Genomic DNA, 17,975 nt, shown 5'->3' on the forward strand with positions numbered 1-17,975 from the left:
TATCAACATTATTTTTATATTTAAATAGCAAGTTCACAAGAACAGAAGTAGGAAAAGTATTTTTCCCCTTTCAACTAATCATACAGTCTGAAGTAATTAAAAGAGCATATTATTAATTTTCAGTTTTGCATTTCTTGTTTATGAATGAATTGCATCATTCAGAGGATGCATTTTCCTTTATATAATTTAAAAAAAAATCACATTACACAAAAAAAAAAATTTCACCATGTTTCAACCCTTTGAACATTACTGGCAAAGTTTTTCTCCAGTGAGAGAAAAAGATTAATCTCATGTCCTTTTTGAAGAATTACCCATTAGTAGTATCTAGGCAGTAATGGTACTTTTTCTATGAGAACAGCCTTGGGTTCACCAGCCTGCCATACAACAGGCAGCCAGCTAGAGCAGTAGTGAATTTTGTTAGTTGCAGACTGAACCATGTTTGAACAGGCAGACTTGGCTTTATACCAAGCCAAGTCTGTGGGACCAGTTAAAAGTGAAAAGGTTTCTATGCGCCCATCTGGAAGTCACTTGTTAACTACAGTGAAAGCAGCTGAAATATCTTTTAAGCCAAGGAAAAAAAGGAATCCTAATAGACTTTTTCTTTAGAAGACTTGCTTTCAAAGCTGGCAAGGAGAGGGAACACGTGTGTACCTGCATCACCGTCACCGCTCCGTACGTGACAGCTGTCCAGTATATAGAGCCCACCATTATTCCAGCTGCAGCAAAGGGACATGCCTTTGAGATCAGGCGATCTGCAAGATCCAAAACGTAAACAACTGGACCTATGATAAAGGAAAAGTAAGGTTTCAAGATAGATATAAATACACAAAAAAGCATCCTGAAGAAAGGTCTCGATGTCTGTCACTGATAAGAAAGAAAAAACTGGGCAAAATACAAGTCTGACATACCACACGTGCTGTTTAAATGAGGACATATAATTAAAAAGCTATTAAGCCTAACTTGTAACCAAATACTATTTTAATGTACTGCAACATCTTTCCAAGAGATTGATACACTGGTTAGAGCACTAATTTACCCACTAAAGTTGACAAGCTTCCTTTGTGTTGAATCAGAATAGTTCTGTTGTGGAAAGCACTTTAGGCTTAGTGGCTTTTTTATTTGTTAGACACTTAGGTTTCAAAAGGAAAAAGTACCAATAAGTAGTAATGTACTTCATGTACTTATCTTTGACAGCTTGGTCTGAAAATTCTGTCATTAAACTATCCTGCTATACAGTAAGTAGCAGCACAGTCAGGAGGAAAGAATCCTTCCACTGCTAGAGACTGCATTCAGTATTTTTAGAGGACCACCTCTCAACCTGAATACGAGTATTTTTTTCTCCAGTGTTTATTTAGTGCCTTTGACAACAATGCATGAATAGTTTCATTGTTCTGTCTATGGAAAACTGCACTTTCCAGACTTAGAGAGAGCAAGACATTACCCTGACCACCTCTGGTGAGGCCAACAAGGGCAATGCTTGCATGTTTTCTTTGAGGGTCTGCAACAGCACCAGTCAAGCAAAAGCCAGAACACTGAGATGTATGTATGGAAGTGAAAAACGTCATCACCATGATCAGATTCCACATTACTTTTGTATTTGTCAACAAATTCTACATACAGACTGTCCTCCCCCAGCTCAAATGCAGAACAGTTCCTGTTAGCTTCCTCCTACTTTTTCCTACCAAATTCAGTTATGCTCAAAAGTTATGCTCAAAACCAGCCTACAGGCATTCTTCAAGTAACTAATCCTCTGCGTCTCTCATCGAGGTTTACCCACTCTAGCCTGTAATTCTTTCACTAATCTCTTTTTTTTTGGAGGGTGGGGAAAAAATGATCTCTTGAGCAGTGGCATGAAATGACTTTCTGAAGTCTGGATAGACTAGATGTACAGAACTTCTGCTAGATGAACTGCCAGGCTAGTTAGCATGTTCTGGATTGTACACTGGTCCTGAGTTCATTGCCATTTTCCTCCTGACCTTCAACAAATCAAAACTTGTTCTGACCTTGCACAGAATTAAGATTAGGTGCCATAGGTTTTTTTGGGTTTTTTACCTTTCCAAAGGTAAAAGGTATTGTATTTGGCATTCTCCAAAAATCCCTTGCAGTTCAATTCTTACCTTGAATATTCATAGTACATCACAATTTTATTTTCTTAGTTTTTAGGGTGGTGATAATTTAACACCCCGTTCCCCGAAGTTTGTGTCTGAACTATCATGAATTAAAAGCTGTGCATTTAAACATTCAAACAAGATTTGAAATTCACATCAGATATTTGCAGAAAATGTGTTTCCATGAGCCACAGTGACAAAATTGTGACTCCTGTTTCATGACTTCGTTGGTTCCTCTTTTTAAAAGCACAGCTCTAGAGTGAATGATTTCAAAACAACCAGTTCTACTCAGTTCAAGTCAGTCAGTGAAAAAAAGCAACAGGAACATCTAATTGAATTCATCTGTTGTCATGTTTTATCAGCATTGGTATTCTCGTAAAGCACTCTCAAATACATCTCTTTTGTGATAGGTTTTTTCCTTCTTTTTTTAAACAGGGTAGGATTTTACACACTGTTTGTAGAGAGACCTTGTAGAAGGACTAACTTTTTTTCCCTGTACATGTGTATGTGTGTGAATATCCTACTGAAGAGCTGCGATTTAAACACATCTATCTTATATGCAGTTTTAACACAAGTCATTGTAAATATTGCAGTTATGCACAGACTAGTGGGCAGTCCTAACAACTTGGGCAGAATATTGCTTAATGTACTCTCTACTTGAGCTCTGCTGGAGCCTTGAGTTCTTAACTTACTACTCACGTACTTCAAATTGTTTCCCTTTGTGTGCATTTTCCAGTACAGTGTGCAATCTTTAGTAAAAAGCTCTCATTTTAAGGGCAGGAAGCATGTTCCTATGTGGCTTGTAAGACACTGAACACCTCACCAGTATCCTGCTTCAAATACACCAACTGATGTCAATTAGTCCACAAACAGTGTAACTATAGAGTTAAATTTGTTCTCGAGTTGAGCATCATATTGTTGATTAAGTACCAAAATTAAAAGGCTTGTGAAGAAGGAACATTGTTTAAAATACAAAGAACTGGAACAAGCAGTTCAGCTCTTAACAGTTGTGTTTAACTTTCCAGGACAGACTTAAGAAAGCACTGGGATGTCTATCAATGTGCCTGAAGTAGCAACAAGGTCGTAACTGCAAGTACTAAATGCACACAAATTGACACATCTTGACTGTTTCCCACAGTCACTGAAAAAGTTGTTTAGTTGCATAATTTTGAAAACTTATATCTGAAGACAAGAGACTCAAAAAGCAGTGAAGCTTCCCTTATAACACTTCAAGTTATAATACTGATACTAATCATTAAGAGAAGCTAGTTACAGAATTGGCTATAGAACACTAGGAAAAAAATTATTGAAACAATCTTTTAACTAGTCCCTTAGGAAGGCAGCAGTGAGGAAGGAGGACAAATCTGTTTCTTTTAAGATGGTATTAAGGAAAAAGCAGGAAAATAAATATTACTGATATACAAATTAAAGAAGGAAATAAAAATGAAAATATTTTTCATTTTGCAAAATTTGTCATGCTTTAACAGATCTTTTTCTGCCAAAGTCTGTTTTCTCTTCATTAAACTGAAATAATTATCTAAGAGATACTTCAGTTACTTTCAAAGTGGTAATAACATTTTTCTATTCAGTAAAAGTTCTCAGAAGAGAGGAAAACAGCTAGCAAGAACATAATTACTACCAATCACCAAAACTGATAGGCACTATCAAATTTGAAATGGAATTATAATGTAAAGATATGCCATGGGAGGGGGTGTTGAGAATTGGTAAATATATAAAAAGATACCCACTGTTACTTATAAAGATAAGTGGATAATGGATGTCTCCTCAAACTGATATTACTTCCAAACTATAAACATAAATTAAAAGTTGTGTTAAGGAGTGCCCTTTCACAGAAATTTGTTTTTAGAAAGAAGTTTCCAGCAGCGCATTAGAGAAGTCTTAATGTAGATAAGTTTTTGAACTATAATGCCTCAGGGAAACTTCACTTGTTACTTCTTCCCTGCTCAAGTAATTTTAGATTCTTGTACACTATGACCAGTACTGACTTCAAAGTTACCTGCTGCAGGAGAAAGAAACAAGACTGCTTGAAAACATCCTACTGTCCAACCCTGCCTGCTGTGACCTTGCCTGACTTACAGCTGAATTGTGAGAGAACAGCTTTGGGTTATTAGAAAGACCTACAAAAAGGCAAGACTGTCTCACTTGTTTAAGGCTCTTCAGGCTCATGATTGATGTTGCATGGACCCAGATTCATCTCCCTGCTCTACTACTGATGTCTTCTGTACTCTCAGACAAGTCTGAATTTTATGCTCGTATCTCTTAAAATGGAAAAAGATGGTATTTTGAAGGAAAATACATCAGATACATTAAAAGGTTCTTGCATACCTGCATGCAAGAGCTGAAAAATCTCATGCAAGAATTTTAGGTCACCTTCAGAAAGCAGAAATGTTAAAATTTAGTAATTTTAGCTTTCAAATACAGTATGCCACAAATTGCAAGAAGAGATTAAAATGCCTGTTGTTGTTTATGTGCATGTATCCTGTCCAAACTACAGTTGCTTCCCCTTTTTCCCAATGCCAAAATAAAATGCAAATGCAGCTCACATTACAATTTCATCATTCAAGATACAAATAAGAATTTTAAACAGCTTCAAGTTTTGTGATACAGTCTCTGTCCAGATATTACACTAGTTTTCTTCCCAAAGCCAATGCTAAATTTTATCACTTGATGCCTTCTTTATGATGGAGATTTCCCTTATCTTTATAGCACAGCTGAATTGTGGTCAATACACAAATAACTTGGTAGTAAGCTTCATGCTGCTTTATGTTTTCTTGAATATCAACAATACACTAGTCCATATTTTCTTTCCCAATACTCAGTGTTCTATCATGGAAATAAACGTTATCACTCATAAAATTCCCCTGACACCCTAATTTTGTCAGCCCAATAGGAAAGAGGTTCTGTCCCAAAGAACTGATTTATTTTCAGCTGTTTCATTACAAAAAAAAGGTCCTTTAAAAGATCTTTAAAATCCTCTAAATGTTAAATTCTTTAACAAGCAGTTTTACTTTTAAACAAAATTTAAGTTTCCATGGCAACATTTCATTTTCTTGCTTTACTTAATATATCCCATAGAACACATGGGCAAATAAGGGCTGGACTAACAGCAACCACTGCTAATTTAATAACATGTAACACACCATGCAGTGTCCTACCTGGCTACTCAAGTAAGTAGACTCTGGAAGACCACATCCAACCTTTTCCTTTCACCTTGACAAAGAGAGCTAAAGCAGTGCCCAGCAACCACAGATATTCTGCCTCTATTTCAGGGCAGTGTTGACTCAGAAATACCTCCAAAACAAAGTGAAAGTATGTTTTTTGGGTAATGCCACATGCTGCTTAATAAGGTTCTTTCCTCTTAATTTCCTTTGATAAGTTTCTCTGCAAGCTGAGTCAAAAAAGGGGATGTGTTTATGTGCTGTGTGGCAACTGCTGAAAGAATTCACCCTCTGCTCAACTTGAAAAATAATCCCATTAGCCATGAAATAATTACAGGTCAATCACAAGATTTATCAATTTACCTAAGTGGAGCACATCCAGAATTTTTAGAAGGTATTTAACTAAGCCACCAAATAAGATGTGAGCAGAATATAAAGTTATTTCTTTCTGTCTGGAAAAAGGAATAGACGAGTTTTCAACAGAACTGATGCTCCGAGCACAAGAAAAGAAAAAAAAAAAAGAAAGCAAGAACAAATAAAGAAACAAGAATTTCAGTGATACATATCTTACCTAGCTTTGGAAATACTATTAAATATTCTGCATTGCACTGAGGACAAGCAACTCTAGCAGTACTGTTTCCTCTTTGCTTCTCATCCACCCAGCGCTGCAGACACGTCTGGTGAACCCATTTGGTGGAGCCCCTGCACCTGCAGGGTCTCACCCACTCCGCTGTCCGATCGTCCTCGTCGGTGGCAAAACAAACCCAGCAGCTCCTGAAATTATAGGAAGGAAAAAAAAAAAGATGTTTTTTGCTACTTTTACATACTCAAACATTCACATGTGAAAGCAGGTAGCTTTAGAAAATGTGCAAGTAGAGGAGAGGATGCTTGTTACCTCATTCTAAATCACCAAAAATGTGAGTATTTTGTACCACAGTTTTCCTATAAAAAACAACATAATAAACGTAATATTTCGGATAGCTAAATAACTGCTTTTAATACAACCTGAATTATTAATTTAACTTTTAGCTAATTTATGATTAAAAAGCATTGAGACTGTAGTCCAACCTTTGAATAATTCAACATACGAAAAATCCATATATTTTTTAGCGTGTTCCCATCTCCTTCTACAGCAGACATTTTGGTGAGTTTTTTTATTTTTAAAAATATAACATCAATACCATAGTCTGTGACTTGGAAAACTAACTCCAATCCACCTAAATTATAAACCAAAACAAATGACGCAATGTGTCACAAAACAAACTGTAAGTAATTATATTAAATTCATTTCCTCTCTTTGAAAAGAAAAAGTACTTTGTCAAAACAAATCGATTTTGTATAATATAGATCAGGTTGCAAAGTAATTCAAGAACACTATTGTACCACTAAAGAAGGAAATTTCTGCACTGAAGAATTATGTGGACGTGTAAAATTCAAACATAATAATTCTCTAAGGAGAAAACACAAGACTGACAGGCTATATGACCTGAGCTGAAGAGAGCACATAACCTAGTACCTCCCAGATATCTGATCTGATGATTAGGCCTGACCCTTGGACACCTTACAACTTGCAAGAGAAAGTAAAATATCAATCTAAACTAGGAAAATATCAGACACGTTGACCCAATAGCTTTCACTGTGAAATAATTTACTAATTCCCATACTGAAGAAATTGAAGTTTACATAATAAACCAGAATCTATCAAAATAAGGATCTTACTACAAAGATAAGTGTATATATATAAATATAGATATGTTTCAATATTTTAAAAAAACATTTTACACAAGCCACTGCAATCATAGTTAAACCTTTAAAAAACAGCACAGCAACATCATCCCTATAATTTAACTATCAAGACACAATCTAATCAGACATTGTGCACTATGTGAAGTTTTCCATCACTATTTTGATGGAGTTTTGTTCTCTTAAAAACCTGAGTAACAATATCAAGATGAAGAGCTAAGAGGCTTCTTATGTGTAAGCAGTAACAGACAGTAACTGAGACAGGAAGAAGCTGAGAAATGCTCTGGCATTAGTAAACAAAACATCTTTACTATTTGAGAATTGTGACAGTGGTTTCTATGCCAAGATGTTATGGTGGTTCATAAGGCTTTTCCTCTCGCCCCCCAGCATTCCTTGTCAGTAAAAAAACCTTCTTGCTTGCCTTTTAAATTCCTCCACCTCATTTTATCTTGTCTCAGCTCCTTAATCGCTAATCCACCTTTATTCCTTCTCCCCCTCGTACTTTTTTGTTTCACTCTGCCCATTCTGTATCCCATCTCTAACCTATGTTAGCACCTGGGAGGAGAAATTACAGTTTAGAAGTCCCCTCCAACTCTAATAATTTTGCCAGATTGTCATAATCTCTCTTGTTGAAACCAGTCCTAAACAGTTGTCAGAAATTCACAAATTTATACTCGAGCATATACATAGTGGAGGCCTTTCTGCTGCACCCATTCAAAAAAAAGAAACAATGCTTGTAACTAATTAAGCTCACCAAAACACATTTAGAAGGGAATTATACGCACAGCAAGGGTCACTACAGCCACTTTCAAAGCAACAAAACCCGAGTAATTCCTTTGACAGGTCAGTTTTAAACAGGTTGTGGGTTTTGTTTTTGTTTTCAACTCTATGAGGAAAAAGAGGGGGGACTCTACCATGGGAAATTTAATGTTGTCAGGCTCCAACTTGAAGAAATGAAAAATATTGTCCAACACCTTCCTCACTATTTTGGGTAGCATTTTATTTGTAAACTGAAAATGTTTCTTTACAAAGAATAACCATGTTTTGTTTGTAAAAATAACTGTGCTGTAAAATATTTGCAAGACCTTCTTTTAAAGCACTCAATCTTTTTTTGATCTATAGTGGTGGAAGTATGTTGAAACTACGTTGTGTGTACGAGCAGAAGGCAGTCTGTAGCAATTTATTACTGACATACTTGTAAAAGGGAATACAATTTGGGATTCAGATTCCAGGGAAGACTGCAGAAAAAGCAATGTAAAATTGAACAATATGTAAAATGAACCTGTCATGTCCACATGTCCAGTTGTAAGCACAGAATACATTACAGCAGGTACAGATGTAAAGTCAAACTGTGGTGCTCTAAAACTAGAACTGCCTCAGTTTGCATCCAAGACCCTTCAGCCAAAGAACTGACACCTTGAATCAGAGCTGTAGTTTCTTCCATTTGTCTTAATGGGAAGGTAAAATCAAAGACTGATTTGGCTTCTTCCTGTCCTTTCCTTCCCCACATTGGTTTAAATCAAAAGTGTCATATTATGGACTCCTGTAGCACAGCCCCTCTTTTCACCCTCGTGCTCCCAATGTGCACCTACTGCAGTCCCAAATGAAAGGACACATCAACCTTCCTAAGCAGGAGGAGGAAAGACAGCCAAGCCACAAGTTAGGAAGAATCTAGATGAAATGTTTATTCATTTTTACTTACATCAAGAACCCTCAAATTTACTTTAAGAACAAATAAGACAATACAACACTACTGATGATTGTTCCTATTCAGCAGAGGTTTTTCTGCATTAAAGGTAAATCTCCACTCATTCATTCCACGTCCTATTTAGGTCTACAACTGCTTTAATTTTGTAACTCAGATTTTTATTTATAAACTAAAGGCTTCACAACAGAGCTAGTTAGGTCTGAGGATGCCAGCACAAAACGCAAGTCTAGAGTTTATTCCAATAATGACAGATTTAATCATGAACATAATCTTGCTACACTGCAATTTTAACTAGTGAACTTGTCCATGAATATTCTGTGGATTAAATTCTGTTCTCAAGTTTTCTGTCAAGGTTATTAAGTCAAGAAAAACATACATCTTTTCTTTAATTGCTTCATCCAATTTCTTGCAGCCAATTATATCTGAAAATCTGAAAGACCTATGAAAAGAATAACAAAATCCTTTACAGACTTGAACTTTTAGCAAGTCATGAATAATGAACAGTAAATTCCCTGTACTCTGTCATTAGCTTTATCTCTTGCCATTGACAGCAGCTGTAGCAGAAAGGGCTAAATAAAACCATTTCAAAACAAGTATCTTGGCTCTTGCCAGATTTTCCATTTTCTTGTACTGAATAAAATATGACCTTGATTCTTACCACTGAATCAGGTTGCTACTCAGATAACCTGAAATAGAAAGGGCTGAAAAGGTGGAACAAAGCATTGTTTCTGATAGAAACTCAAGCCTTTTTCCTTGATGACTTTCTACAGAGCCAAATCAATAACACTAATATATTTTTCCACGCTTCCTTGGTTCAAAAAAAAAGCCCCCCCAACAAAGCAAAAAAACAACAAAAAACCTCCCACAAAAACAAACAAACAAAAACCAAACCAAAACACCAGAACAAACCCCAAACATAAGCAAAACCCAGGCCAATATCACCATTTCAGCTTTGAATATAAGGTTACAAATGCCTTTAAATTCCACTGCCCAGCAGCTAAAGCTCTCCGGTCTCAAAAATTCTATTCTGACTCCAAGAATAATGCATTTATTGCATCTGGTTTTTTCTCTAGCAAAGATACACCCTTTTTGGGACATTGCATATGTTAAGAGCAAAGCAGATGGAGAGAAACTTGTACTGAATACTAGGCATCCTATACTCCAAAGGTTATATGACTAATCTAAAAAGCCAAAGTCTACCTACAAACAGGCTTTTCCAAACCACAAGTTTCTTACCAGGTAAGGAGGCCACTGTCTCTGGTACCTGACTGGAGCTACAGCTCCCACACATCAGTCCTCCAGTTGCAACAGTCATACCTAGAGGCAGACTGCTTTCCTTTTTATTAAGCTATGCTCCTCCTAAAGGTTACTTTTTTCCAAAACCAGTCTTAGATGGGATGGAAGACAGGATCTCATTCACATAACTTAAATCAAACCTGCCTCAATTTGTGAGAGCTGAATTCATCATAAAACAGCTTTGTTTTCAAGCAGGCATGACTGTGTAAAGCAATACAAAAAAGTAATTTAAAAGCAGTATACTGATTCCATATACACACTAGTAAAAGATTTGCAGAAATTTCTAAAGCCCCACAAGCCCAGCAGATATTCTTGTGTCCACAACATTTAATGGAAGATGATTTGTGAGACTGGCACAGCACAGCTGCCTTATAGGCTGGTTTCAAATATTCACTACTGCAAGTGAGAATGCAAAATGTTTTGTAACTTTTCCCCTGATGTTCAATGGCACACAAGTATGAATGGTAAGCAAACCCAGAAAACTCCTCAGAAAAGAAAATTCTTGCAAGACTTTTAGCAGGACATAACCCTTACCATGGGAAATGCAAATTTGAACATGCAGGACATACTCTAGAACTAAAAAGCATTTTCCTCTCATTATAGGTCCTTCATAAAAACAGAAATTTTCTGCATTTCTCCCACAGCCTAAAGCACATTGCTTTCCCTTAAAGTGGCAGGAATTTGCTGATATCTTGCTGTCAGAGTAAAGCATCCTTGTTCTGCTAAGCAATTAGTGTCTGAGTAACTTATTGCAATTGAATTCACATCCAAAAGGAAGAAAGTGAAAATGTTGAAATGTAACTGACAGTTACAATAGCACAGAGAGCCCACACAGTGAGGGGTGAAAACTTATCTTGGAAGAAATGACTGAAAGCATTCCAATAACTGGCACTCCAATAAAAAGGCACTCTGCTAAGGGATGACCACAAATCTGCTGTTTGGAAGAGGCAATTTTTCATTATCTTCTATAACAACTTTTTATGCACAGTGTATACCAACAGATAAAATATCTTGATGACAAATACTGATAAGATTACACTAAACCTGCCAACTACACTCTAAGTACAGTAAGATCATGTTTAAGTGGAAAGACTAGGCTGTCAGACAAATTGAGTGACCTAGTAGCATCACACTGCTTTGGAGGAGCTGGCTGGAATTTTAGTTTGGGGACAGCAAACTGTTGTCTGAGAAAAGCAGGAGAAACACCACACTGCAAACGCTACTGCTGAGCATTTCCTTCCCCTGCATGTGAAGGAACCAGCAGCAATAAGATTCTTGTGCTAAAGGACCACTGTCTGGTCACACAGAATGCAAGCCTAGCCTACAAATCCCTTATAAAGGCTACAAAGAGGGGGATACCATTAACCCAAGAAATGTTAGCTTATGTCATGCTTCACAGAGGAGATGAAGTGCCAGAAGAGAAGGACTCATGGGATTACAGATGGAACACCACTCTTTCCCCAGTATTTTCTTGGCCATTACACACAGTGGAAAATACTTTTATCTTCAAGCCAAGATGTGCCTATCAACATCAAAAAACCCTTACACTAACCTAAGGGGAGAAAAACACAACACAGAGTGAGGAAAAGAGATACCAGTGCAGAAATAGTAGTCTTGGATGCTCCATCAGGACTTCTGTGGATCCTTTTAAGGCAGCATAGCATAGCAGCCATATGCCAGCCTGTATCATTCAACTAGAAAAGATGCTGTCACCTTGAAACAAAGTCTAAAATCCTCAAAGGAAGTCCTGAAAGTCATCTGACCTAATACCCAATTCTGCTCTGTCTAGTCATCAAAGATAGAGTGTAATGCTGTGTAAAGGAGGCATTGATAAGCATCTAGACATAACAGTAACTAGACTTTACTACAGAAGTAGTGCTTTCATTAAAAGCAGCAGGGAAAGTTTAAACAGAGAATATCAAGCTAATGGTGTGAACACATGGCCATACAAGTGGTATCCATATACAGGCTCTGATTTCCTCTAACCTCAAGGTGGCATTGTTTAAGCTAATTCTAAAAAGCTTTTAATAAAAGCCCATGGATAACTAAAATCCAACAAGCAAACACATTAAAACATAGAATAATTAATTAGGAAGTGCATCAGAAAGATCTAGTGATTATCAGAAGTTCAATCTGAACTTCTTTATATATTCTCAATTTTAGCTCAAATCAAGAGGAAACACTTGAGTTAATCACACTATAAAGGCGGAGATGAGTAAAGGACAGTTAACAGAATCCTGCTCACAGCTTTTCAGCTTGTGGATAAAATTAAACCTTGGACTGCCAGTCACCACCTATTATGTTAAAATTGGGCCTTACAAGGCTTTTGTGTTCTTTGCTTCTACACAACTTAGCTAAATCTGGGGGAGTGCATTTCTTGTTCTATCTCGTTAGGTTTTAGTCTCTAATTTGCCAAAGCCAATCTATCTAGACTGTCAGTAAAAAAATTAGCTTTCATTCTGGACAAATTAAACTTTTGAAACCAGTTATTCAGACATATCCCTTCTGCAAAGACTTCAAAATTCATTTATCTTAAAGGCTTTAATATTACCATACTCTTTTTCAAAAGGAAAAGCTGAGAAGTCACCAAGGCTCAGTGGCCTTGCTATCAGCCTTTAACTATACAATGAACTTTGCTGTTACAAACATTTGTTTTATTTTTTAAGGGAGGGAGGGAAAACAGGGCCCTTCTAGAAGTGTGCAAAGGACAAATCAGGTAAAACGATTACTGATACATTAAGCACCTTATTACAAAGAACCCCATACACCCACACAAAACAATTTACTTCTAGACCTGAAACGTGCTTTGAACAACATGAACAGAAAAGCTGAACAAGTAGTCAAGTATTTACATACATAGCAAACACTGAAGAATTCTTATAGCATTAAGTTAATACCTTAGAAATTTAATGGATTTTTTTATAATGCAGATAGCTTACTATACAGGGAAACATTTTCTCATGCATTGTTTGACAAATCTGTCAATAATCACAAACACAGGAAGTAAGAGAGATAGGAAGCAACTAGCACATTATATTTTAGAGGCTATTTAAAGTTACTTCTTTGAATGTGACTTTGAATGTCTTATTTATTAGCTGCCTCTAATATTCACAACATTGTATAGGAGTATGTCTGAAAGTGCCACCTGATGAGGAAAATGAAAACCAAAAGAAGTTCCCTGAAGTCTTATCTTCTCTAACTGCAAAGCAGCAAAATGTCAAGGTATAACTGAAGCAGTAAGAGGCTTAATTACCTGAAATTCATATACTACTATTTACACTGGCTGAAGAAAGAAAAGCTGCTAGCATGTTCAAGAAGACCAGTCTCAAAATGAAAACAAAAATACGGAGTTTCTATTAAACATTACTTTGCACTGGGGGAAAGAGGAAGAGAGTTGCATAAGAAAATACCAATATTGGTATTGGTTGTGTGTGCACAGAGTAATGACAGATCTACAAATATCAGGACTGACCTACATACAGAATAGACCAACTATGACCTGTCTAAAGCCGTAACCATCTTGACATTAAGCTGTTGCTGTGATAAGCAAAAGATAAGAAATGCAAAGTTATGTTCTATTCTACTCACAGTCTGTTTCATGGGAGCTCAATCTCCTGAAGCCTTTTTCCAGTGTCACACAGGTAATGCAGAAGTACAAATTAATCTCTAGGCACAGTAACTTTAGTTACAGAGTAAACACATTAGCACAGACTTTATCCTTCAAAAACCAAACATGGCTACTCACTTTACATTCCATTTTTAGGGAAAGTTAACTGTGAAATAAAAGTTCGATTTTTTTTTTCCATGTATTCCTAGAGTTTTATGGTTAAAGTGACCACACAGGTTATGCAATTTTTCTGTTATGTTCTTTCAAAAAAAAGAGAAGAAAAAACGAAGTATAACCCTAAAGCTGCAAAAAGTGGCTGGAAGACTCCAAAGCAAGCAAATTGCTTTGAACTCAAGAGTTTATATAACAGACACTATTACTCAAATTAGTCTCAAATTATTTTCTATTTTTTACCAGATAATTTACAGTATAAGAGAACAAACCAAAATGCTCTACTGAAGTCAGTCATCTTGTATCATCCTAATAATAAAATCTGAACAATTTCTGACCTAAATATTACCAAAAAACTTAACATACCAAGAAAATATATTCTTGGGACATTAATACCTCAAGAACAACAAAAAACAACAAACAAATGTGGCAGACATGGAAAATTTGTCTTTACTCTGAATAAATGTGAACAAAGCTCCAAGATATCTAATGATAACATTGAGTAACTCCCCTCAACACTCTGTAGAATTGACTGCATGAGTCACCAGTAGAACAGTCACAAGCACTCAGCACATGGCCTTTTGTAATTATATCCTTCACAGAAGGCAAACTTATGTTGGCACATTTTAGTCCAATAAAAAATATCGACTTTTAAACTAAAGTATTCAGATGTCAGGAGGAGGCACATAGAAGAAGCAAATGAGGAAAGACAGGAAGGTAAGTAAAGACAACCTTAAAGGTTTAAATAAAGGATCTTGTCTTTTTTCTAGAAAGATGGTGAAGGAATAACTACTATATATAGAAAAAATAAATCACTGAATGTCAGCCCCTCTTGTCCATAACAACTATTATTCACTACCTTCACACTGTATTTTCTTTTAACACGTACACCTTGAAGAAGAGCTGCACAGCCACAGGGAGAAACAGGCAGATACATGTCATAGGTTTGAAAAGAGATGTTGGAATTTGAAACAGGCAGATATATAAACTAAAACCACTAAAATAGTTCATAATTCTCCACAGCAATCACCTGAAAATCTAGGAACAACACTTATCCAAGAAGTTTGTTTCTGTGAGAGTTGCTTCCAAACATAAGCATATATCAAGACTCCATGGTTGGCCCTTAAATCAGTAGGTATTTACTTATTATAGGGAAATTGTTATATAGCAGGCCAGTTTAATTTTTATTTTAATGTAGAAACAAATGAACTGCTGGTCCCAGATTCAATACAACTTCAGTGCAACATTTTTTTAACTAGCATATAAAAGTGGAGATTTTATTTGGAATTTTTCTTATCCTATATTAGTGTTATGCAGGAGGTGTATAATTCTTCCCCCAGAATCACTGACACAAAAATCCTGAGCATAAGCACTTTCACTGAACATTAGAAAACTACTGACAGAAAGCACTCATATTACCATTAAAGTAACAGGAGCAAAAAATTTTAGAGAAAAGGAAAAAACGAGATTCCAGCCCAAGTAGACAAGAAGTCATCTTAACTTTTAGGTACAGATTTCAGAGCAGGTGCTAAAAAAAGGCTACATGCAGATTTGCTAGAAGGTGTTGGTGGACTGTACCTCCTGTATCAGCACCTCCAGCTCAGTATGCTCATGTCATGCAGTGCAAACAGAACCCTAATACTGTGCTGTCTTCCTGTTTAAACTGGGGTTGCATCTAGACCTGACATCACAGAATTACTGGTTGGAAGGGACCACAGGAGGTCTCGTCAGACCTCCTGCCCAAGGCAGAAGGAACATTAAATTCAGACCACACAGCCAGAGCTTTCTCCAGCTGGGCCTTGAAAAAGCCCAGACAAGGGCAGAGATCCACATCTGCACTGGGCAAACTGTTCCCAAGTTCAACTGCATCAGTTCCCATCCTCAACTGCCAAAACTTTCTCTATTCAAATTTAGTTGTTCTCATTTCATCTCCACAGACAGACAGTCTTCTGAAAAACCTCCCTGGTAGGTATTAGGAGGTTATTAGGTCTCCCCAAGCCATCCCTTCTTCAGGCTAAGTAAGCAGACACAGTTCCCTCTAGGTTTTCCTAGTAAGTCATGTGCTCCAGCCCCTTGACTATCTTATGTAATCTCAACAATTTCATTTAGAAACATTAGCCAGAAGCAGTTTGCTTTAACCACTTCAGATTGGATCTTATTCTTCCGCACTGAAGATGAATTTGCAAAGTGTGGTAAACTACAAATGCCAGTAAAAACATGAGCAAGTCATGCACTCTTTTGATAAAGGTAGGTATTACATCCTATAACAAGATAGTACTTGACCTATTCTGTGTGGAGAGGAAGAAAGAGATGCATCAAAAAGCTGTTATTTTCACCCTAGGAACTTTCCACCCACTCTACAGTTCAGTAAGGTCTTAAGCAGGTTCAGATGTCAGAAACACCAAACAAACAAGTCCTAAACAGTTGGCATATTCATTACCACTTAAAGTATTACTTAAAAAGATGTTCCAAAATTGAAACCTGAACCTTTTGGTATTTCTCTGTAAATTATTATACATATATTTATTTGCATCATACATTTGCATTAACTGTCAAAAGTTTTAACTTCAGGGAGCACTTCAAGACACCATGCCAAAGGAAACCATCCCAGTTAAGCACTATGACAGAGGTGTGAGCACTTTTATGTGGAAAAGATCAATGAATGAGGTTTTGTATAGCTTTTTTAGATGAAGCTGATACAACAACTGAAAATATTATTTGAATGCCTTGATAATACAAGAAATACTGAGACTTTTAGAACAAAAAATTATAACTAGTCTCTCAGGAGTTTCCCCACACTTAAATAGGAAGAATAATTACTTACTGTCTGCAGGTAGAAGTTAATTGTGAAGCAGCAATTAAAACATGTACATTTGTTCCTAAGCATATCAAACTAGACATCAAAGATGGAAATATAACACCTATAAGATGACAGTCAAAAGGTTAAGATGGTTTATAAATAACATGCTGACACCTTTATATTTCAGATAGGCAAAAGGCATTCTACAGGTCTGCATTAAGTCTTCACTAACCATCTTTACTGGTAAGACACAGAAAGAACTCAATCTACATAGAACCTTCAGCATAAAGAGAAGTGAAATAGTAAGGAATGTACCTGGGATGAAGCACTAATGCAAAAGCCAAGCTACTACAAAGTTATCATTGTTTCAAACTTTCATTCTTCAAACCCACTCTCCAAGGTGATTTTGCTTTTTCCATCCTGTATCAGTATCAGCTTGCAATCAGTTGAGGTAAAGACAGGGAAAAACAAACACCTTGTTTCCTTTCCAGTAGAGATTAACCAGCACAGTCCACTCTTTATTCTTATATTCCCTTCCTTCTAAGCATGCACAACCTACTCTGGAGGAACAACAGAAAGCCAGGTACTTCTAGATGTTGATAGGCTTTGACTAGAAGTCAGGGAAAATCCTCTCTCAAAAAAAGAGTTTAATTGTGTTGTGCAGAAAGAAAACAATTCCTTCAGGTAGGACAATGAAGAGAGACATGCTTAATCAGTGTAAGTAAAACAAACAAACTGCAGAGATGGTATTTTTATGAAAAGTGAAAATACTACAAAAATCCTGCTTTGTGTTTTTTATTCTTTATTACTCTGCCCATCTTATCTGGTTGAACTCCTCTCCTACAAAGAGTTACTCATGTGTCAACTTCAGTCAGGGAGACAACTCACAGTGCACAACACCCAGTACAAGTTTAAGAAGTTCAAAATAAAGGTCTTTAATCAAGGACCACACTGCACTAATTACACTGTCTAGGCTGTAGCATTAAGGTCTTAAGCCAAACCCGTGTATTAAGTTACTAAAGTATCAACAGTTAATGGTGACAGTAAAACTAAGTCAGGGCTTGCCCTTTCAAAGAGGGAAGAAAAAGATTCATACCAACACAAACACCACCTCAAATGCTACCTGCAGTGAAAGTAGCAACTGAAAATGATGTACAAAACTACTGCATATGCTTTTTTCTCGTGAAAAAAATTAGCATTGAATCAGATGACAATTGAGAAAACTGAAATAGAAAACCCATGAATTTACTATTTTGCCACTTTTGAACTATAATTGCTAGCATTTGCTCTGCCAAAGAGAAAATTTAATCACAACAGTATTTCTCTCTTGATAGTATAAGTAATTCCTTAAGCAAACTACAAT

At 36.4% G+C, this 17,975-nt stretch overlaps 1 protein-coding gene across 2 annotated transcripts in view; it reads right to left on the reverse strand.

Moving 5' to 3' along the window:
* The window catches only part of MARCHF5 (membrane associated ring-CH-type finger 5), a 28,578-nt gene that overhangs the window by 6,665 nt on the left and 3,938 nt on the right, over window positions 1-17,975 (reverse strand). Inside the window, exons 2-3 of one of the 2 annotated variants that reach the window (XM_029958507.1) lie at window positions 5,859-6,061; window positions 652-782 (exon numbers count right to left, since the gene is read on the reverse strand). In XM_029958507.1, the coding sequence (XP_029814367.1) occupies window positions 652-782; window positions 5,859-6,061 (334 nt within the window). The remainder of the gene's footprint in view (window positions 1-651; window positions 783-5,858; window positions 6,062-17,975) is intronic. The other variant, XM_029958508.1, reaches the window with a different exon arrangement.

Source organism: Manacus vitellinus, unplaced genomic scaffold, assembly GCF_001715985.3.
Source record: "Manacus vitellinus isolate BGI_N305 unplaced genomic scaffold, ASM171598v3 scaffold_15_pilon, whole genome shotgun sequence".
NCBI classification, from domain to species: Eukaryota; Metazoa; Chordata; class Aves; order Passeriformes; family Pipridae; genus Manacus; species Manacus vitellinus.